The 23,641-nt window shown below is 39.0% G+C and overlaps 1 protein-coding gene and 1 long non-coding RNA gene across 9 annotated transcripts; one reads left to right on the top strand and one right to left on the bottom strand.

Annotated features, from left to right (window-relative positions):
* Positions 1-5,944: 5,944 nt before the first annotated feature.
* LOC140639785 (uncharacterized) lies at positions 5,945-12,044 on the bottom strand. 5 transcript variants are annotated; one of them, XR_012036413.1, is made up of 4 exons: positions 11,840-12,029; positions 11,679-11,753; positions 6,818-7,043; positions 5,945-6,687 (listed from the first exon to the last, which is right to left on the bottom strand). It is a non-coding gene; the product is annotated as an uncharacterized lncRNA (long non-coding RNA). The 5 variants fall into 5 exon arrangements; XR_012036410.1 differs by lacking the exon at positions 11,679-11,753 and having other exon boundaries at positions 11,840-12,044; XR_012036412.1 differs by lacking the exon at positions 11,840-12,029 and having other exon boundaries at positions 11,679-11,833.
* Positions 12,045-12,122: 78 nt separating this feature from the next.
* Positions 12,123-23,014, top strand: DTD2 (D-aminoacyl-tRNA deacylase 2). 4 transcript variants are annotated; one of them, XM_072838176.1, is made up of 4 exons: positions 12,196-12,335; positions 14,440-14,495; positions 16,719-16,788; positions 21,452-23,014. In XM_072838176.1, the coding sequence occupies exons 2-4, from the start codon at positions 14,451-14,453 to the stop codon at positions 21,775-21,777; spliced, it is 441 nt and encodes a 146-aa protein (XP_072694277.1). In that variant the 5' UTR covers positions 12,196-12,335; positions 14,440-14,450; the 3' UTR covers positions 21,778-23,014. The 4 variants fall into 4 exon arrangements, 3 of the variants coding, with proteins under 3 accessions (XP_072694276.1, XP_072694275.1, XP_072694277.1); XM_072838174.1 differs by lacking the exon at positions 14,440-14,495 and having other exon boundaries at positions 12,125-12,335; XR_012036409.1 differs by lacking the exon at positions 14,440-14,495 and having other exon boundaries at positions 12,266-12,335; positions 21,427-21,570.
* Positions 23,015-23,641: the final 627 nt, after the last annotated feature.

The raw sequence follows: 23,641 nt of genomic DNA, 5'->3' as shown, positions 1-23,641 counted from the left end.
TTATGTTCAACTTTCTGAGGAACCACCATACTTTTCCACAGAAGCTTCACTATGTTATGTTCCCACCAGCAATGTGCAAAATTTCCCCTTTCTCCACACCCTTACCCACACTTATTATTTTCCTTCTTTTTCAATTATACTCATCCCAGTTGGTGTGAAAGGATGCAAATATGATTCTTAACCTTTGGTTTTTGAGGCTATAGGAATATCAATTTCTAAATACCAATAGTGTCCACTGATCTGAATTTTCTGTCACAAAATCTTCTAACAAAAAGACATCTGAACTAAGATCCTTCTTATTTACATGGCACCTAAATTATTTAATTGATATGAACAAAATTTAACATGAAGATGACAAAGCACTTATTTTTCATATCTATCTTAAAGCATAAAGAATTTATACTTTAATATTTTCAATGTAATGATATCTTAAATGTCTCTTTTCAATACCCATAGATTGAACGGTCTTAGAAATATGTGACTGATAATTATAAATGTTTAAGAATCTGCCTAGGTAATGTCATGATGTATTTAATTTTAGAATAGTCATAACAATATTAATTTATCTTCCCTGGTTTTCAAGTTTTGCTTCAAGTTTTTATAATATAAGAGCACCTAAATTATGTAAGACCATATAGTATCACTGACATATTACCTTTTACATATTTAGTTCATTAGTTCTATCAGTCAATAGATAGTTCTATCTATCTAGTTCAACTGATACAGAATGCAGACATTTAGGCCACAACACTCAATCCCTAAATATTCCAGCTGGCCTTGCACAAACCATTCCAAGCCACAGAAATCCCCAGAATGGACAATCAGAAATCCCCAGAATGGACAATATTAATTACAAGGGGTTACAGAAAGGAAGGAAAATTAACCTTCATTAGCTAATCAGAAATCAGAAATCCCCAGAATGGACAATATTAATTACAAGGGGTTACAGAAAGGAAGGAAGATTAACCTTCATTATTAACTTTTTTTTAAAGAAAAGTAATAGTAGTTTGATGTCCTAGAAACCCTGCTAATTGACTTGGCATCACTACCTCTCTGGAATCTGGGGACTTGGTCTCTCTCTCTCTCTCTCTGAATAATAGGGACAAAAACCTTTGCGTATTTGACAATTTTCATTGCTGGCCCCTATTTCATGCTTTTGGAGCTGGAACCATTTTTCCTAGAACAGGAGGAGTAGGATTGATGAGCAGGCTGTGGCTCCAAGTATCCCTGCAGTAAGCAAGGGCCAGTGCTTCTTCCCTCTGCACACTTGTATGTCCTGACAAGGCCACTGAAATTTATGATGTAGGACTTAAGGAAGTTATTGGATGAAACATATGACTCTTTGAAATCAAGAATAGCATTGGAAACCTAGAAGCTACGGAGACAGCCTTTTATCTTCCTCCTCAAACTTGCTACGATAAAAAACAAGGAAGTGCTCTTTTTTTTTTTAATATTTGGTTCCATTTCTCGGTAGATTGTAAACTCAAGGACAGAAGCAGCCTATCAGTCATACTATTTCTATAATAGTATATACAACTGGTATCCAATAAAAGATACTTAATGAAAACTGAATAATGGGTTATCACAATATGTGATTTGAAAAGTGACCCCAAGTATAAAATAATAAGATTGAACCAGATTTTTATTTAACAAAGATTTACATAACACTTACCTTGTGTGTAGGCATGATTCTGTGTGCTTTACCAAAAATAACTCACTTAATCCTATAAAAATTCTATGAATTAGGTCACATTATTATCCCTATTTTACAGGTTATGAAAGTGATGTACTTTTGCAAGGCCATAGAGTAAGAAATTGGAAGAACCAGTATTATAAGCCTTGGCAGCCTGGTACTAGAACCCATGCTCTTAACTATTATACTCACTGCCTGAGGTCACTGCTAGGAGGCAGTGAGGCTGGGCCCAGATCTACCTAATACATTTATTTCAACAGAAGTCACCTTTTTGGCTGCAAAAATCAAACAAATGCCTAGAAAATGTCAGGATCCACACACAAAGTAAAAGTTAAAAAGTAGCATTGAGCTTATCATCAGGAGATCTGAGTGGTGGTCTGGCTTTGCCTCTAGCTTAGTGTTTTATATGAGGCAGGTTATCCAAATTTTCTGAGCCTTAGCTTCCTCATCTATAATATGGGGACAGCTCTTAAATGAGAAGTGGATATGAAGTTGCTTCTAAAATACAAAACACTAGATAAATATATTATTAAGAGGTATTTTTTTAACTTGTCACTTTAAATTTTAAGAAAATGGGGATGTAAACTTAAGAAAATTCTCCCAGAATATATTTTTTAACTTCTCATAAAACTATGGTTAACTTTGAGAAAATCTATTATAGTTGTATTGATCTCACCAATCTCCCATTTTGAATTCTGAGGACCTAAGAGGTTTATAAACAAAGACTTAGTGGCTTTGTTTTTGGAACCAGTATTTGGAGATAGTCCTTCAGAACAATGTGCCTATTAGCATCCAATTATGTAAACCTGCTTCATTATATCAGGATCAAACTGACTCAAGAAAAGAATTCAGAGATGACTAGAGACATGTTTCAAATGCCAGCTCAACTTCTTTCCTCAAGAAATGGCTCTTTGTTTTAATGAGATGAATGCCCAGCTGCTAACATATGGGGGGTCTGGAGTGTAAGGTAGCATGGTGTGCACAACAGATACCAAATCCATAGCCCTGTGAAACATACTAGTATAGTTTATGTACCTGCAATATGAGAATCTGAGCTCTGAGACTACAACAGCGGAAAGACACAATCCCTATCTTCAAGGAGCTTAAAGTCTTGTGTGCTGGTGCTGAATTTGGCTCCATGTTATCATTATCTGGAACAATTTTTAAAATACCAGTATTGAGGCCTTACTCAAATCAATTAAAACCAAAATCTCTAGCGATAGGATCCAGGTATCTGGGTTTTTGTTTGTTTGTTTGTTTGTTTTAAGTTCTTAGGCTGACTCTAAGGACAACCAGAACAGAAACCTCTGTTTAGGAGGAAAGAAAAAGAAGTTAAAAGGTCATTATGGTACAAAGGATTAAGTGCCATGTTTGAGGAAATCAACCAGTTTTCTTTCTTTTTTTTTTTTTAATAACTTCTTTTTTTAAGACTTATTTATTTATTCATGATAGTCACAGAGAGAGGAGAGAGAGGCAGAGACACAGGCTGAGGGAGAAGCAGGCTCCACGCCGGGAGCCCGACGTGGGACTCGATTCCGTGACTCCGGGATCGCGCCCTGGGCCAAAGGCAGGCGCTAAACCACTGAGCCACCCAGGGATCCCAACCAGTTTTCACTAGTCAGAGTTTTCCCAGATGAATCTTGGAGAACGGTTAAATATATAAAGAAGGGTAAGGGTAATACAAAGAAGGAAGCAGAATGTGTAAAAGCACCAGAAGGAAAGAAAGCATGATGCCATAAAGCAGCACCTTCCAAATGTAAATATGCATACAAATCACCTACCGATCTTATTAAAACGCTGATAGTATTTCATCCAAAATGGAGTAAGGCTAAGCTTATGTTTTGTTTTGTTTTTTAAGATTTAGGAGATCCCTGGGTGGCTCAGTGGTTTGGTGCCTGCCTTTGGCCCCGTACGTGATCCTGGGGACCCAGGATCAAGTCCCGCGTCCGGCTCCCTGCATGGAGCCTGCTTCTCCCTCTGCCTGCTTCTCCCTCTGCCTGCTTCTCCCTCTGCCTGTGTCTCTGACCCCCTCTCTTTCTCTCTATGTCTATCATGAATAAATAAATAAAAATCTTTAAAAAAAAATTATTTTGGGGGCATCTGGGTGGCTCAGTCGGTTAAGCGTCTGCCTTTGGCTGGGGTCGTGGATCTCAGGTCCTCGGATCCAGCCCCACATCAGGGGTTTGCTCAGCAGGGTGTTTGCTTCTTCCTCTTCTGCTGACCCTCTCCCTGCTTGTGCACTTTCCTCTCTCAAATAAGTAAATAAAATATTTTACAAATTTAAAAAGTATTTATTTACTTGAAAGAGAGCAAGCACACACATGTGGGGGAGGGGCAGAGGGAAAGGGAGACAAGCAGACTCTGATCTGAGGGGAGGAGCCAGACTCAGGCCTCAATCTCACAACCCTGAGATCATGACCCCAGCTGAAATTGAGTCAGACACTTAACCAACTGAGCCACCTAGGTGCCCCAAGATTCTGCATTTCTAATTAGATCCCAGGGGATCCATTATTGCTGGTTCAGAGCAAGAAAAAAGTATGACTGGAGTATAAATGTGAGAAGCAGGCATGACCAAGATGAGCAGGAAAAGTCAACTAGACCTCCATCTTGAAAGCCCCTGCCAAGGAGTTGGGACTCCATCCTAGACTTTATTCTGAGGGCATTAGGGAGTCACTACAAGATCTACAGCCAAAGAGTGATAGAATTCAATTTTCATTTTAAGAACATCACTCTGGCTGCTCTGATGAAGAGATCAAAACTGGAGGTGAGTGGTCAAACTGGACAGTATTGGAGTAATCCAGGTAACAGATGATGTGGCCTGAACTAAAACAGTAGGAGTGGGGATGGAAAGTCTTCTCCTGTATATTCTGCTGAGATGTCAAAACAGAGGGGAAAGTTGAAGATGAGTCCTCTGTCAATTATTTGCAAGCAGTAGATTTCATTCTGCTGGTTTGACCAAAAGCCAATTTATTAAATGATATTAAGTAGCTCACAGAATTATCGGGGTGGCTGGAGAAATATTCAAGACTGAGTTTCGAGTAACAGTACCCAAAACTTTGCCACAGAACCACCCAGATCAGGAACCTTGTCATTGGTGTTCTCTATTTCAGTTAATAGCGCCAGCTTCTGCTACTGCTTCTACTGAACCTCAAATACCAGCAACTTGGTTTTACTGCTGCTGACACCAATGCCATTTCTGCATCAAGTCTTGAACTGTCCTGTGCCTGAGAGCTCTGCCAACACCGCCATGATGAACACAGAAGCCCCATGCAGAGCCATTTATTCACATTGTTCACCTCCAAATTTAATCTTGCATGAAGGTATCTGATTGGCATGCCTGCATCCTAGCCCCAAAGCAGACTGGGGAGCTGAGTTCTGATTTCCACCTGAGAGGGAAAAAGATGCTCATAATATGGGAATTTCCCCAAAGATAAAAGCTATTCAAAAGATGATGATGTCCATCGTACTTAACCTAAAAAGCTTTTCAAAATGGTTAGCTTCTCAGGAAGAGAAACAAAATTGAATCGTGCTGAGTAGTGTCTGGGAGGTGAGAATCCAGAGGCTCTGAGAGTGGCAACTCTTTCATACCTGGAGAATTAAGGAGTAATTCCACTTCCTTCTTCCCACAAAAAGTAACTCTCACACATTCCATGAATTAGATTAATTTGCCTTAAGGGACTTTCATTAAAATGCAAATATACCTTTTAAGAATGTTACGTTTCATTCACAAGTTAATGGGAGTTACTTTAATCAGCTTCATGCCCAGCAAAGTGCACCCAAACACAGTAACTTAAAATATTAGACTTTGGATTGTGGCCTAAAGGAAGGAAAACCTTTTGAGTTGGAGGTCAAGCCTGGAGTGTACTTTGGAACCCTGCACGTTGCTTGATTCCTATATAGGGAAGTGCTATAAAAGGAGAAGAGAAAGTTGACTAGTTGTGATAGACCCAGAAAATCTAGTTTATGTCAGATTGTTTCAGTTGAAGACCTTATCTTCCCTCCAGTTAAGGCCAGCCATCTCAGTTTAGTTGAACTCAGGGCTTCCAGGAGGTGATTTCCTTTCCAAGTCCTGTCCTTCCCCTATGAGGAGGGAAAGAATACACTGGTGGAAAGAGAAACAGTTTTTCTAATGCTCCCCCATTGTTTTCCTTGTCTCTTCACTAAAACCTGAGACCCCTGAGAGTAAAACCTGCATCTTATTTCTCATGTATTTCTAGCACTTAATTTGGTATCTAACACAATAGATAAACATTTATTTTTTTAAATATTTTATTTATTTATTCATAGACACAGAGAGAGAGGGGCAGAGACACAGACAGAGGGAGAAGCAGACTCCATGCAGGGAGCCCGATGTGGGACTCGATCCCGGGTCCCCAGGATCACACCCCAGGCTGCAGGTGGCGCCAAACCGCTGCGCCACTGGGGCTGCCCTAAACATTTATAATAAACAATTGGATAAATACAAGCATGCACTTTAATACCATTTGTGAGGTTTAGAATGTTCTTCCTTAAGCAAACCAAGAATCTATAGTATTTCTTTCACTTCCCTTGTCAAAAGGAACAGACAACCAGGGAAAAGGGAAATGCCTTTTCTCTTCTCCATCTCAAGCAAGTGCAATAGAAGATTTAGGTGTATATGAACAATTCATTATTGAAATCTCTATTATTTATTCACTTCCTGCTGGAGTCCATATGAACTTTATTTAGTTACAACACTCAGAAACAGTAAAAACGGTTCATTATTTTTTCTATATCAAATCAAATCTGATCTGAGTCTCTTCCCTTATGGTACAAAGGATTCCATGAGAGCTCTTCAGGATTTCAGTCTTTAATGGCCCCCTGTAATATGCCTCTTATCCAATTCTGCAAGACTCCTTGGAAGCAGCAGCTCCATCTCCTCCAGGCAGCAAGTTGGGCTGTGTAGAGCGCATTTTCACAAAGGCAAGGATCCCAGCAACCTTTCTTCTCTGATGTCTTAGTCATAGTTCCAATAACTAGAAAAAAAAAAAAGGGAAGAGGAAGGTATGCAAGGACCTTGGCTCATCTTACACTGATAACTCACAAAGTCTAACTTCACCTCTCTAAACTCATAGAGAAATTAAGGAGTTTCATCAGAAACGTTACCTGTAGCTATCTCTGTCTCCCCAGCTGTCCTCTTCCAACAAGAAGATGACCAAAGAGTCCCCATTGTAGCTTTTAAAAACCTCTTCAGTCAGTTTGCTTAGTGTCTTTTGCTTGCCTTCCAGATCCACATTCAAGTATTCTCCACCCTGCCTTCTGCCCTGGAGCCTGGGTCAGCAACAGGTCCTCTGCTTCCCTATTTCTGGTAGGGTTTTTCCAGTGGGGAGTTCTGGGCGGAAATGCAAGAGAGATGGATAACAGGGTCCGGTATTTATTCCCCTAACTCCCTCCCAAAAGGGTCTTCTGGAGTTGGCTGAGCTTCTTAGCAGAACTCCTCTTAAGTTTCTACCTCTCAATTCCAGACTCCTTTCCCTTCTCCCTTCAGGCCAAGGGGCAAGCAACAAACATATCAGCTGCTACTATGCCCTGGGTTACTATACTACCCCTATAGATCCCCTATACCTACACCTTTGTAAACAGTCCCTTTGTAAATAACACTTTCCCAGGTTATCCTATTTAGAACATATTTGATTCCTGATGGGACCCTGACTGATACAGTTAGTGTGATAAAATAATTTATATTCTTTGATGATACATAATATTCAGTATCTTCTTTTTAAAATAATATATTGGTGTAAGGCATTGGCTCACAGATGTCAAAGAACTATATAAAAGATAATTCCCACAACATATCTTGGTAGGGGAATACAAAAGGATAAGTTTTAAAAGAATAGAGTTGTAAATCTCATACAAATATAAAATCAACATGTGTCAAAGATTTTTATTTCATTAATATTTAACTCAGTAAGGAAGAAGTCAGTCATATATTACAACCAGTTCAAAAGAGAGCTCAAACCTCCTGTATGAAGAATTCCAAATAATTTATATTGATATTCCTCACTCAGAAAGGTGGATAGTAACACCCCTTGAGTATAGGCTGTGTTAAAGGATGTACTTCCAAAGAGGATTTTGTGGAAAGAGGAGGAAGGTATAACTATTCTGGAGAAACCTAGCAAACACCACCTTAGCCAGGTGATCAAAGTGATTATCATCAGTAAAAAAGACATGTTGTCGGGATGCCTGGGTGGCTTAGCAGTTGAGCATCTGCCTTTGGCTCAAGGAGTGATCCTGGAGTGCCAGGATTGAGTCCCACATCAGGCTTCCTGCATAGAGCCTGCTTCTCTCTCTGCCTATGTTTCTGCCTCTCTCTCTCTGTCTCTCGTGAATAAATAAATAAAATCTTAAAAAAAAAAAAAAAGACATGTCACCATGTACCTTTGATATGATGTAATAAGAACAGCACTTCACTCTGTGATCCTCCTTCAAAAGCCTATAATCTGGTCTAATCATGAGAAAAATATCAAATTCCAATAGAAGGACATCTTACAACATAGCTGACCAGTATTCCCTAAAACTGCCAACGTCATCAAAAACAAGAAGAATCTGAGAAACAGCCACAGCCTGAAGAAACAAGATTACTAAATGCAATGTGATATTCTGGATAGAATCCAGAAGAAGGATTTAGTGGAAAATAAACAAAATGTTAATAAAGGATGGAGTTTAATTAATGTACCAGTGCTGGTTCCTTAGTTGTGACAAACATAGTAATTTGAGATGTGAATAAAAGACGGAATTGGGTGAGGTATATATAACTCTGTACTATTTTTGCATCTTTGTTACAAATCTAAATCTACTATAAAATTAAACTTTATTTTCAAAAGAGAGAAAACTTAAGGTGCTATACATATGTAGTCAGGAAGGGAATATTGAAATGTATTTATAAAGGGATGCAAAATGGGCAAAATCAGTCAGCATCTACAGAGTAATAATCAAATTTTACATTTTTATGGATAAGACTGATTTGCTTACTATTTGTGTTCAACAAGTTAACTTCTATCTCTAAAGAGTTGTAAGACAGCCTAGTCATATACAAATCCTATATAGCCCTATAGGACCAAAGGAATCCCCAGAGGCTCCAGCATTCCCTTAAAAGGTTATCTAGAAATCTCTTCTGTCCATTCAAAATGTTTCACAATTTTTTTCCTACAAAGGATACAGGTGTCTAAATTATAAAAAGCCCTTACAGGGGTACCTGGGTCACACAGTCAGTTAGTGAACCATCCAACTCTTGGTTTTGGCTCAGGTCATGATCTCAGGCTCCTGAGACTGAGTCCTGCATTGGGCTCCCTGCTCAATCTGGAGTTTGCTTGAGTTTCTCTCTGCCTCTCCTTCTCCACCTCCCTCCTCTCTAAAATAAATGAATAAATCTTAAAAAAAAAAAAATCCCTTACAACAGCAGCTTGGCCTGACTTGACAAAATGGGTAACACAAGTATACAAATATTCAAAAGGCTGTGCAATGCTTTGCTAAGTTACCACAACACTAAGAACTCAAAAATAACCCAAAGATGAAGATAATTTATCCGCCTACCGGGGGGAAACACTACAGACCGCCAGATGTACATCACTGCCTTCAGGTTAAAAGCACTTGCAGGGGATCCCTGGGTGGCGCAGCGGTTTAGCGCCTGCCTTTGGCCCAGGGCGCGATCCTGGAGACTCGGGATCGAATCCCACGTCGGGCTCCCGGTGCATGGAGCCTGCTTCCCCCTCTGCCTGTGTCTCTGCCCCTCTCTCTCTCTCTCTCTCTCTCTCTCTGTGACTATCATAAATAAATAAAAATTAAAAAAAAAGGCCATGTTTATAAAAAAAAAAAAGCACTTGCAATATCAAGTTACCTAGGCAACATACCAATAAACGGTGCAGTAAGAAAATAAGAATTTAAAAAAGCAAACTGAAAAAAAGAATAATCAAGTTCCAAATGCCATCCCCTACCTGGTTATACAAACTATTCATGTTAAAGACAGACTCAGCTCTTAGGTGGGGAACTGTCGTTTTCCCAGGCCTTGTATTTCCATATAGAAGAGTTTGGGCTGGATCAACATTCCTGGCCTCCGTTTCTACATGTGTAAGAAGAGGCTATGACAAAATATATTGTTGCAGTTTGGAGCATTTGCCATTGGAGTTTTTGTTTCAGGTTCTCATTTAAATATGTTTGTTTCCTCTTTCCTCACTGACTTAATGCATGTGGCAAGCGTCTTAAAGCCAGAAACCACATGGGTCTTTCCAACCTCAGTTTCCTGTGCGAAGAGTGATTCTCTCTCATAGTAAATTAGTAAAGAGACTTGAACATGACCCAGTATACATGCTTGAAAGCAAGGGAAAAGGTGTCAATCATGCACTATGTGAGAATTTCCACTCTATGTCACAGCAGTATTTTTAATTACAAATGAATAAATTAGTATTCTGGTTCTACCCCAATTCGTGTCCATTTTTTTTTTTTTTTTTTTTTATGATAGTCACACACAGAGAGAGAGAAAGAGGCAGAGACACAGGCAGATGGAGAAGCAGGCTCCATGCACCGGGGAGCCCGACGTGGGATTCGATTCCGGGTCTCCAGGATCGCGCCCTGGGCCAAAGGCAGGCGCTAAACCGCTGCGCCACCCAGGGATCCCTCGTGTCCATTTTAGTTAGTGTGAACGAATTTCTCAGAACCTGATCCCCTCACTAACCACTGAAAAATATAAATCTCTGAGCTTTCAAGTGGGGGGGGGGGGGGGCTAGATTTCTTCCAGCCTCTGTAAGATTAAATAGTACTCAAGGCAAGAACTGTGGTTTGTTTCCAATTTCCCCCACTGGGGCTTACTGATAAAATTCTATTTTCTTTACTTCTAGTGCTTTATGTTTATTCACATTTTACCATTTTATTGCATGTATGTCTTGCCTTCCTAAATTCTTTGTGGAAGCAGAATAGACGGTCAAAAAAAAAAAACAAAAAAAACAAACAAACAAACAGAAAGGACTACTTTAGTGCCTACTCTCTACTGCCCTCTACAGGTGGAAGGAAAGAACAAGTGAATCACAACATACTACCACCTGCAGTAGTGTCCAAAACATTTTCACCTAACAGAAGAGTTTAAAGCAACTGGTGATTTTTGAGAGATTAACCATTACCAACCAGACTCCACCTATTCACAAGAATTATTTCCCAATTTGCTAAACTCCCTTCACTGTGGAAAGATCTCTGAGAACTATATATATCCCATTTTCAAGAGAACGTGCTGTCTCCTGTACTCATATACAAATGGACATCATAGTCCTCTCTTACCCTGGGTCAAGGCTAAAGGCCTTTATGTCAAAGTTCCTTACAGCCCTGTAAAGCTTGAGTCTTGGGGTGAAGAGAAAACAGATTCAACAGTTATAATGACATAAAGGCATGAACAGTACAACTTGTCTGTGCTCTGCAGCCATCAGAGATAACATGAGATTTTGCTTTTGGTTTTTACAAAAAAAAAAAAAAATAAGGCAGCCTGCCAGATAACCAGCAAACAGGCAGCTTCAATGTTGTGTAGAAAGGACCATTGATTATGCATGGATTATTTTCTTCAGTCACACTACTTTATATGGATAGCAACACTGTCAATGATGTCATCTTTCAAAACAACAGACCTGAATATAGGCATATTGTGCCAACTGAGCCCCAATCAATGACCTGAGTAATGCAATCATGGTAACACCATTATTCCTCATCTAAACCCTCCACGCCCATAGAAAAATAATGCTAATCTGATGCATGCTCAAGAAACAGGTTGTGTGGGAAAGAAGAATATGTACTTACTCCACAAAATTTAGATCATTACGTGCATCAGAATATGTCGTTTCTTTTTGTTTGTTTGTTTGTTTTTTGTATTAGCAGCAGGTTAAATTTTTTTTTTTAACAATGACACACTTTCCTGGCTAAGTGCGGATCCTTTTAGTGAGGATATTTTCTAAAGACTGAATTCCAAATGTGTGTTCACACAGCATACCAACATCTTTCCGGAACTACAGCATCAGAGTGATTTACAGCATTCCTGATAGAGGAGGCATCGTTGTTTTATAGACTGGAGTAAGCAAAATTTTGAAAGATTTATAGCTTTTAATCGCACTTCCTGCTTGTTTTGCGATTCAATTGATTCTATTTACCGACCTTCAAAATGGGCATAATAAGGACCCAAGCAGATTTAAAATTTCTTAACGTCTGGAAACTTAGGCTTTCTGAGCTGAAATAGTTTTCTTCTCTAAACGGTGCGCAGGGAAGAGAGCCAATGAGTTTTTCCGCTCGTTTAAAGGACACACCGAGCGCTTTCTACGAGGTTGGCCAGCTTCGGCCTAGGAACTAGTACCTTGTCTCTGAAGACCATACATCCGGGTCACCCTGGAACCAGGCAGAGGCCCCGCCCCTCTACGGGTGCCGCCACGGGCCCTTACGAACGTCCCGCCGCCACGACCCGTCACGTCCTCCCTGCGCGCTGGAGGCGGAGCCTGCGCAGCGCGATCCTTGAACGCGTCGGGTTGCCACGCGGGTTCGAGCCATGGCTGACAGCTGCCGGATGCCTCAGGCGCGGGCGCTTCTGCAGCAGTGCCTGCACGCCAGGCTGCAAGTACGCCCAGCCGAGGGCGACGCCGAGAGCCAGTGGGTGGAGGTAACGTCGGCCCCGCCACTCCCGGTACCGCGCGAAGGGGCGGCCCTTCCCGCGTTGTCTTGGTGATCGGCCTCCCGCCGCTCGCGTCTCCCCGTGGCACGTGCTGCCGGGGTGCGGCCTTGCGCTCGGCCGGCCCGCCTTCTCCCGCGGTGGCCTCCCGGGCTTGGCCTGCCCCGCTACGGCGTTGCCTTCTCTGGCACCTTCTCCCTCTTACCTCCCTCCGTTGGGCCAGCGGAGGAGCGTGTCCTCTGGTTAGGACCGCGGGAATTGGAACTTTCCCTCACCTTCTGCCCCCCGGAGCTCCGTGGACTTGAGGCCTGTCTCCGCTCTTTCGCTTCAGCAGAGGGAGGGCCCTGCCACGCCCTCCGCTCTGCTGGGGCTGCTGCTGGTTACTGCTGGTCTGGTTTGAGCTTGTAGGTTAGAGTCGTTGGCAGATGTTCAAGACCTGTTTTGACTTGTGCTCCAGGACCCACCGGATTCCCTCTTATGCTGCCCACAGAAAATGAGATTTCCCATGGAATTTTTAGCTTTCTTTTTTTTTTCAAGAAACTTAAAAATTATATTTCTTGCTAGAAACAAAGACTACTACTATTAGTATAATGTGGTGTTGAACAGCGTTTCCTCCAGAGAATTTGAAACATTGACACTAATAGGATTTCCTTCTACTTTAATATTTGCCTTTTAAAGAACAGCCTGCGGGACCCCTGGGTGGCGCAGCGGTTTGGCGCCTGCCTTTGGCCCAGGGCGCGATCCTGGAGACCCGGGATCGAATCCCACATCGGGCTCCCGGTGCATGGAGCCTGCTTCTCCCTCTGCCCCTCTCTCTCTCTCTCTCTCTCTCTCTCTCTCTGACAATAAATAAATACATACATACATACATACATACAGCCTGCCCCACGTTTATGCAAAACCAAGTAATGTTCTTCATCGCCCCTGACCTATTTTTGGAGTAAGTTAAGAGGAAGAAAAAGATTAGTTGATAGTTAAGGCTTTTGGAGGTACTCGAAAATTTAGGAGCATCTTTTTCACTCGTCAGCTGTATTCGGTCCAAGATCTAGCTTTCTTCAACACAATCATAGTCATTATGTTAATTATTACCTATAGGGACGCCTGGGTGGCTCAGCGGTTTGGCGTCTGTCTTCGGCTCAGGTCGTGATCTTAGGATCCGGGATCGAATCCCGCATCAGAGGGGGACTGCGGGGAGCCTGCTTCTCCCTCTGCCTATGTCTCTGCGCCCCCTCCTCATGAATAAATAAATAAAATCGTTTAAATAAATGTTACCTATAAACTATGATATGTGGGTGGTTATTCTTAAATCAGAATCTGTTACCCTCTGCTAATTTAGAAGTATTTATAAACATTGCTGAGCTGAAATATTTTTCTTATCTAAATGGTGTGCGGGGAAGAGAGCCAATGAGTTTTTCCACTTAATATATTAAGTGGAAATATTCTTGTATTTCCCTCTACCCATTTCTTCTCAAAAATTCATGTTTCTTGTTTTTGTTATGCACCCCCCCAGCCCCCGCTTTTGAGCTCTTGATTTCTCTTCCATATTGTGGAATTTTGTTCATGTTTGTCATCCTATCCAAAGAATTGTCTATTTTTATAGTTAACTCATGAGACTATAAATTCCAGACTTAATCATTTAGATTTCTTCCATCGTTTTTATCTTTTTATGTTCTTCATGCCGCATCTCCTTATGCAAAATCAGATATTTTATGCAGTTTTCCAAACTATAAGTTTGTGTCGATAAACTTTAAACGCTATTCTAAAGCTTTCCCTTCCACTCCCACACATAACTAAATTAGTATAAAGAGCTGACAGGTAATTAGGTAGTGACAAAGTAAATTTTTTCCTCTTTCTCAAGCATCCTCTTTCCTATGCTATTAGAAGTTATAATTTAAATATATATATATACATATATATATAGTTTTAATTGTCAAAAGATTTGAAGATTACTTTGTGTTCTCAGTTTTATTCATTTAGACCTTTGCTGTCAAAGGCTAATGTTTTTCTTCCCAAGAAGTGAACTTTCTTAAATTATAGTGAGAGGAGCACCTGGGTGGCTCAATTGGTTAATAACTTACTCTTGGTCTCCGCTCAGGTCATGATCTGATGAGTGGTGGGATCCAGCCCTGCATCAGGCTCTGTGCCCCACCGGTAATCTGCTAAAGAGTCTCTCCCTATGCCCCTCCCCCTTCTCATGCCTATGCTTTCTCGCTGTCTCTACTCTCTAAAATAAATAAATAAATCTTAAAAATTAAAAAACCAGGGATCCCTGGGTGGCGCAGCGGTTTGGCGCCTGCCTTTGGCCCAGGGCGCGATCCTGGAGACTCGGGATCGAGTCCCACGTCGGGCTCCCTGCATGGAACCTGCTTCTCCCTCTGCCTGTGTCTCTGCCTCTCTCTCGCTCTCTGTGACTATCATGAATAAATAAATAAAATCTTTAAAAAAAAAAAAATTAAAAAACCTGTGGTGAGGATTATATGTAATTTCCTATATATTTAAAATGTTTTCTACCAAAAGAAGCTACAAGGAAAGTGGTTCTGACTTGAAGAGGGAAATTTGTAAGTCACAACTTAAGATCTATTTTTGGAATAAACTAAAAGACCTTACTGAGGAAGTAATATGATGGGTGGAAAGAACAGGTGTCTTTTTCTGCATATGACTTGATGCTGAATTCTGACATTGTGTCCAAATATGAATATGCCTGATATTTTCCCTGAATATGCTTGAGATTTTGGCTGGTACTAAATCCCAGTGGCATGGCCTGTGACAGTGGTGCAGATACCTGTAACATTCATCCTATTAGCTCCTTACTCTGGGTGTGCTTGGGAGACCTTTGCTTATTCCAGAAGCACATTTGCACTTCTTAAAAATTACTTGTTTTCTGGTAAATCGAGTGTGAGTGCAAAACTGCATTTATGTCTATATAGAAGACTGTTAGCTAACACATAGAGCCTGTAAGATACAGTTGAACTTAAATGCAAACAACAGATAGAGTCCTTATGTCTGTAAAGTGCTTTGGAAATTAAACTGTAAAATGGGCTTCAGCCCTTAAATTTATTTTTACATACTCACTTAAACACATAGCAAAAAAAAACACTTACATAGCTCTTACTATGAAGTAAGCACTGTTTTAATCACTTTACAAATATTATTTCGTTTAATCTTTATAATAGCTCTTGGACTCAAGAAGGTTAATCTACAAAATAAAAAAATTTAATGATTCACTTACCAGCAAAATCAGAGTCATTTATCATTTCTGTTTTTCCTTATATATTCTACAAGAACTAATAAATACCCACATCATTATATTTAAAAGCTTACATTCCTGAGGCACGTGGGTAGCTCAGCCAGTTGGGCATCCAGCTCTTGATTTCAGCTCAGGTTATAGCCTCAGAGTTGTGAGATCAGAGCCCCTCTTAGGCAGTCTGTGCAATGGGGGTGGAGACTGGTTGGGTTTCTCTCTCTTTCTCTGCCCCTCCCCCACTCTCTAAAAAAAAAAAAACACTTCTAATAACAGACAACCTCATGATGTAGAACTTAGTGTCATAAATTCAGTTTCCAAGGCTAAATCACTATGTTGATTTAAAGCACTGACAGGGACGCCTGGGTGGCTCAGCGATTGAGCACCTGCCTTCAGCCCAGGGCATGATCCTGGAGTCCTGGGATCGAGTCCCACATTGGGCTCCCTGCAAGGAGCCTCCTCCTCTCTCTGCCTATGTCTTTGCCTCTCTCTGTGTCTCTCATGAATAAATAAATAAAATCTTTAAAAAATAAAAATATAAAGCACTGACAATAATGAAAATAATTGCACGGTTTCTTGGAATTTATAGAAGTAGAGTCAGACCCTTAGTTTTATTAGCTGCAAATAAATGGATTAGGAGGAATAAAGAGTAATGATGTCAAAAGACATCAGTCATGCAATTGCTTATACATTGGCCATATCTAATATAATGTGAATCCATTTGGTGTTGAATAAATGGGGCTCTGAAAACTAAACATTTCTAAGTGTCGGCCTTACTTAAGGGAGAGGAGGCCAGTTCATAGTCATAATGACTGGAAGTGGTTAGATTGTAAATTGATTAGAAGTAAATGTTTGAGGGTACAACTTGTGGTTTTCACCCCTCTTGGTTATATCTTGAACTTAATTTTTGCAAGAAATGATAATTAAGGTGACCATATGTTGGAAAAGATTTTGTTTTCTCACATATTTTAAAAATCTGTCATAAAAATGTGTTTCTTTGGATTTAATCTCTATATAACAGTTTTGAAATTTTATTCATTTACCTCTATATCTCTATGTAGAAGTTTTTTTCTTTTTTTTCTTTTTGTAGAATTTTTTTTCTAATCTGAGTTTTCTCTGGTGATTTCTCATAGGTTCAGAGAGGATTAGTAATCTATGTGTGTTTTTTCAAGGGAGCTAATAAAGAACTTCTTCCCAAAATGGGTATGTATTTGATGTTTGTTTGTTAAAAGTAGAAGTGAGGGCACCTGGGTGGCTCAGTCGGTTAAGCCTCTGCCTTCTGCTCAGGTCATGATCGATCCCAGGGTACTGAGATCAAGCCCCACATTGGGTCCCCTGCTCAGTGAGGAACCTGCTTTTCTCTCTCCCTCTGCTGCTTCCCGTGCTTGTGCTCTCTTGCTCATTATCTCTGTCAAATAAATTTAAAAATATTTTTTTAAAAAATAAATAAAAGAGTGCAGCCTGGTGGTTCAGCGGTTTAGTGCGGCCTTCGGCCCAGGGTATGATCCTGGAGACCCAGGATCAAGTCCCACATTGGGCTCCCTACATGGAGCCTGCTTCTCCCTCTGCCTGTGTCTCTGCCTCTCTCTCTCTCTCTCTCTCTCTCTCTCTCTATATATATATATATATATATATATATATATATATATCTCTGTGTCTCATGAATAAATAAAAATAAATAGAAAGAAAGAAAGAAAGAAAGAAAGAAAGAAAGAAAGAAAGAAAGAAAGAAAGAAAGAAAAAGAAGAACCAGAAGGAGTAAAAAGCACAATCTTAAGTTGTACTGGTAAGTTTTAAAATGAGTGAACTCTACAGTTGCTGGCTTTAACTATTTTTGCCTTTTCCAAAGTTTAAAGTAAGCAGGTATGGTGGAATTCTTTCAAAACATCTGCACCATTTCAAATGGCTTATAGATTGCTTTAGAAGAGTGTACACACACACATACACACATAGAAAAAACACACTTGAGATTCAGCGAAGGATACAGAAACTTGTTAGAAGCAGAGTGGCCACATAGGAAGAGGCAGATGCTTCATAATATAGTTTCCTTATCTCCCACAGTTCCTGACAGGGGCATGTAGGTGACACTAAATGTAGAAGATGTGGGTCCCACAATCTGGACAGCTAAGTCTTTCACCATTGTTATGGAAAATTTTTAATTAACTATTTATCCACTTTTTAAAATAAATGTATATAAACATAAGGTTCTCATCTTGAAGAAAGCTCATTGTTATCAGAAGCACACCTCCTCCATGGACAGAAAAGCAAGGAATGTTCAGTTATCTCTGAACTATAATTTACCTGCCTGCAGTTTTCCAAATTCCTGGATAGTCCATAGCACTGCACATTCTTTGTGATAATTACATAGATTCAGATGCACCACATCAAATACTGTCTTAAGATAGGGACACCTGGGTGACTCAGTGCTTGAGCATCTGCCTTTGGCTCAGGTTGCGATCCCAGGATCTTGGGATCAAGTCCCACATCGGGCTCCCATGGGGAGCTTGCTTTTCCCTCTGCCTAGGTCTCTGCCTCTCTGTGTCTCAAGAATAAATAAATAAATAATCTTTAAAAAATACTATTTAAAAAAAATACTATTTTAAGATAAAATAATTTCATACAAAAAGGAAAAACAAAAAACCAAACAACCTGAGTTCGTGACACTATCCCTAAGGTTGGGGAGAGGCTATATTCTCTTTATTTGTAGAGGACAATACCCATTAGTTGGGTTAATAAGAAATACTAATTTTACAAATAGGTAGTTGCAACATGCAGAAGTTAACCTAAAAGGGCTTTAGGTAATGGAACTCAAGGGTAAATAGCCCAATGAGACACAGCTGGGACAAAAGGCTAAAAGCTCCTAGACGAAATTTTATACCAAGACATCAAACATGTTTGACATCTTTGTCGGAGGATGAAAACTAGACTAAAGGACTACAATAGGAGAGAATGGGAAAACAATAACTGATGGTTTGAAACTTGAATCTGGAAGATAATGGGGAACTTTACAGGGTTAAAGAGAAGATGAGGGGCCCCTGGTTGGCTCAGTCAATGGAGCATGCAGCTCTTGATCTCAAGATCGTGAGTTCAAGCCCCATGCAGGATATAGACATTAAAAAAAGAGAGAAAATGAAATGAGGGCTCCTGTTACAGAGGATGATTTGCCAGGATCTACTGCTTGGTTATTGGACATTCTGTCCATTTTCCTAAGTTAATATTTTGCCTTGAATTAAATCTTTATTGACCATAAAAAGTATACTAGAAATATGCAAAAACAGGAAGAGAATTTTTGTCATTGTGATTTAAGATTGACTCCTAAAGTTGTTTCATACTTTAAGTGACTCTGAATCATAATAAAATGAAATGAACCAATCAAATCCAAGCTACATTTTGTGTTATAGTAAATAAATCCTGTGTGCTTCCAGGATTTATTTGTCTAAATTCACTTTGAAAACATGCAGTAAGACTGATGAATTAGGAGGTCTACCATAACTTTTAGTGAACAGTCTAAAACCAAACTTTGGTATGATTCTCAGTCTTGTGACTCTAACTCATTCTGCTGGTGTGAGTTATAAGCAAAAAAGTCCCACTGTTATTGATAGTGTTAGCTTGTACTTCCCTTTTTCCAGGAGGCAAAGTAAGCCAGTGTGATGGGATAATATTAAACTCCATTTCATACTTCCTACATGGATTCAGATCTTTCTAATCAAATCAGGTACCCCTTGGGAACATAACCAGTTACATCCATAGAGTCTGGGGTAACGTGGCTAACATAGAGATGTGCAGAATCTCTCACAATTCATCTTCAATATAATTGAACTGAGATCCAGGGACCTGTCAAAGCTTAACTTCCCATAAATATCATTAGAGATACTTGATTGATAACCTGTCTTAAGATCTTTGAGTTTCCAACATGCCATTAATCCATTGTGTCGTTTTAACTCTACTTACTGACATTTGTATTTTATATACTTCTACATAGTGATATATATAAACTAATAACATTAATTGAATTCTCAGTTATAGCCAGTAGAGGGAGGTGTGTGGAAGTATAATAAATTGTACTTACCTTTCTCACCTGTTATTCCAAAACTGTCTACTTAGTCTGTTACTAGCCTGAGGCCTGGATAGCTGGATTGAGATTTCCCTAGAAACGAAGTGCTGTGGAGAGTTACAGTTTCCTTAGAAGCGATCAATAACAACTGCTAGCTATATAGCAAAGCCCTATTCATAATAGAAAAAATTTAGAGGTATTTTAAAATAGATATTAGTTGAAAATTGATAGTGCTTAATGCACAGCTTAGGAATTCATTTGGATATTCATCGTGGCAGATTTCTACCAGATTAATTCCCTGATTTGTAGAGTGGGACAACCATACTGAATCCTTACTGGTATTTACTACAGGTCCTCCGATACTTGAAACTTTTGACCACCCTACTAGAAAGTATACCTTTTCAAGCCTGATTACTGGGGAAGAGTGTGAGATTTATATAGTTTCTTTTACCATTTGTCTTCTAAGGAATATTCTTTTTTTTTTTTTTTTTTTAGATTTATTTATTTATTTGAGAGAGAGAATGTGTCTGCAAGCATGGAAAGAGAGACTCTCAAGCCTATTTCACACTGAGCATATAGTCTGACAAGGGGCTCAGTCTCAACCATCCTTGAGATCATGACCTGAGCCAAAATCAGGTGTTGGGATGCTTAACCGACTGAGCCACCCTGAGGCCCCTAAGGAATATTCTTTATAAGCAAAAGCTATTTATACCCTTTATGGAGTCAAGAAGACCTTAAGGCTATTTATATTATATTTATATTATTAAATATATTTATATTTCTTTTGTTTATTGTTTTGAAAATGTAAAGTTTTTCTAAATTGAGATTTTTTTTTAGCTACACATAGATATTTATAGCTTTTTTTAATGATTTTATTTATTCATTTGAGAGAGAGAGCAAGCACGAGCCGGGAGGGGGCAGAGGGAGAAGGAGAAACTGCTGGGCAGGGAGCCTGACACAGAGCTCAACCCCAGGACCCCTGGGATCGTGACCTGAGCCAAAGGCAGACATTTAACCAACTGAGCCACCCGGGCACCCCAATATTTATGGCTTTTGACAGTTCTCATTAGCTATGAGTATAATTTCATAAATGCCATAAAATAACACCATGTTTTCTTGTGTGTATATGAACATAATGCCAATATACCTTTTGATTTACATTTTTGGTTATAACAGTGAATTTCTGATGATTACCTTTCTCCCATGGGTTACAATTTGTCAAATGATTGGACTGTGTTAAATAGTGCCTTTGAGGTTATGAAACTACAAAACTATCTGGTTGTAATCAGAATAAACCTAGAACCTTTGTCTCAGCTTATAATTCTAGGCAGTTAAGTTACTACAAGATTTCTACTTAATATTCTTTGTTGTAAAGTAGAATTTGGTGTGAATAGGATTCATCATAGCCTTTTTCCAATGAGATTTTCTTATGGAATGTAAAAAGAAACAAAAAGGCAAAATCTTTTTGTGTATCCCCCTGGGGGCAACAATATTTTGAGGTTTCAGTATAAATTTTTAGTCCTTTCTGCATGAATTTATTGTTAGGAAATCTTGACTGCCCATTTGGATTTAAAATATCATACCATTTTTTGCATGAAATTTGCCTTATTCATGCTTAGATCATTTAGCTTAATGGAGCAGTTCTTTAAATCTGAGTAGAGATTTGAGGTAAAAAGCATGAGCCAGCAAATGATTTTATTTTATTTTTTTTTTTTCAGCAAATGATTTTAAACAGGAGATTTGCTGACTGATTATTGGTTTTCTTCATGTTTGTTTCTCACTTCAAGGTGTTTCCCTTTCTTCCCCACCCAGTTAATACACTATTAAACGTGAAGTTAAGTGAAGCAGAAAATGGCAAGCACGTGTCTATATTGGATCTACCTGGCAATGTTCTTATCATCCCTCAAGCCACCCTTGGGGGGAGAGTAAAAGGAAGAAATATGCAGTATCACTCTAACTCTGGAAAAGAAGAAGGCTTAGAACTTTATTCCCAATTTGTGACTCTATGTGAAAAAGAATTAGCTGCCAATAGCAAGTGTGCTGAAGCCGGGGTTGTAGTGGAACATGGTACTTATGGGAACAGGCAAGTGTTAAAGCTGGACACCAATGGACCATACACACACCTAATTGAGTTTTGAAAAATTAAAAGTTAGTTTCTCAGTTGTTTTCTGGTATAAAATGATCTCAACAAAATTAGATGTTCTTCCTCTTCTTGAATACACTAATCTGCGGCATTTTTAGACAAGAAAATCCTGGATCCCATCCATCCCTCTGCAACCTGCTAATTGGATGACCTTGCCTTGCCAAATCACCAAACTCTGGGTCTCCGTCACCTTTCATTCTGCTCTCCCCTACACTTCCACTTGAAAACTTGAAAAATACTTTCTATTCACTTGATAGTCATTGTGGAAATGTTCTAAGAGAGCTGTATTTTAAGTATTTTGCATGAACAGTTTTGTGCAATCAAGGAAAATAATTCTTAGACCCTCAAACGTATGAAGCATGTAATAAAAATAACTATTTGTATTAAAATTAGGTAAAATCCCACACAAACTGATTATAGTTTTGTCAGTTTTGTTTTACTATTTCAGTTTTCCATATTTTGAATGAAAACAATGTGATTTAAAAAAATGCGATTTACTATTCCTTTTAATAATATCTGTGAAAATGTAATGTAGAAATGTTATTGTGCATTATATTTACTTTCCAAGGACATCCAAGTGCTTTAAATCATTTTAAGAATCTTTAGTTGATACAAGAACAAGGTATGAGAATTAAAAATTGTTTTCCTTTAATATGCCAATTGGTTAATTAATACTCTGTTTCTCAGTTTTTTCCCAAATGATGTATGTCTCATTTTCTGTCTTTGGTTTTTAAAAGTTACTGCTTTGTGAAATTAATGTTCATAAGCTTTTTAGAAAGTCCTTTCTTACTTAATGAGATTACTATAAAAAAGAAAAGGGGGAGCTTTCTACAGGAATTACTTGGAAACAAGCTGACTTGTTCTTTTCTATGTTATTTCCCTGCTGATTGCAAGCTAGTGTTTTTTTTTGTGAGTTAATGTTTGTGCCCTGCCCCTGTTCATATGTTGAAGTCCCCCAACTTGATGGTATTTGGAGATGGGGTTTTGGGAGGTAATTAGAGTTAATGAGATCATAAGTGTGGGTCCCTCATGATGAGATTAGAGTCTTCAAAAGAAGAGTCACCAAAGAGCTTGTTTGCTCTCTCCACTCCACCACATGAGGATGCAGTGAGAAGGGCGCTACCTGCATACTAGCAAGAGAACCCTTATCAAAAATTGACCATGTTGACACCTTGATCTTGAACTTGTAGCCTCCAGAACTGTGGGAAAATAAATTTCTGTTGTTCAAACCACTCAGTCTATGGTATTTTGTTAGAACAGCATGAGCTGATGAAAATGGTGATACATGATAGATAGCTAATAAGGTAGATTTTTTTTACAGTCAAGAGAGGAAGATATATAAGAAATTGAAAGAATATGTGAATCAATAAAATAATACTCACTTTTTGCAAACTCCTCTGACTTTATTTGAAAAGATATTTTAAAGAGTAAACACCAAATAAGATGTCTAATTACCAAAAGATGAAGAAATTAATTTGAATAAACATCTTAAGTAACTGCTGAAAATTCCTTTGTGTCATAATTTCTTTAGGTCTGTCTTCCTAAGATACTTAAATTTTTGTTATCACAAAAATCCTATTACTCCATATCCTTCCTGTACTATTCTATTTTGGAACTTGAGAATCAATAACTGGCTTGGTAATGAGCTCATTGTCCTTAACTTTTGCTTTATTGATTCATGATACACTTATTGAAATGTAATAAACTATTCATAAACTTTCAAACTCCAATTTTCTCAAAGCTCCAAGGAGGTATATATGTCTTTTGAAAAGATTATGTGTTACCTATTTTAAATCATTTTGATTTTGTGTGTAGGTGAAATGCTGACTCATAGCCCTAGATTGCTGTTTTATAGTTCA

This window comes from Canis lupus, chromosome 9 (genome assembly GCF_048164855.1).
Source record: "Canis lupus baileyi chromosome 9, mCanLup2.hap1, whole genome shotgun sequence".
Classification (NCBI taxonomy): domain Eukaryota; kingdom Metazoa; phylum Chordata; class Mammalia; order Carnivora; family Canidae; genus Canis; species Canis lupus.
This window is presented reverse-complemented; position numbering and strand designations above follow the sequence as displayed.

Excerpts from the sequence above, each read along its gene's own strand:
- DTD2 (XM_072838174.1), top strand. The coding sequence starts at position 12,225 with ATGGCTGACAGCTGCCGGATGCCTCAGGCGCGGGCGCTTCTGCAGCAG. Across the intron at positions 12,336-16,718 it reads CCGAGAGCCAGTGGGTGGAG|GTTCAGAGAGGATTAGTAAT; the intron begins GTAACGTCGGCC and ends GATTTCTCATAG. Across the intron at positions 16,789-21,451 it reads AGAACTTCTTCCCAAAATGG|TTAATACACTATTAAACGTG; the intron begins GTATGTATTTGA and ends TTCCCCACCCAG.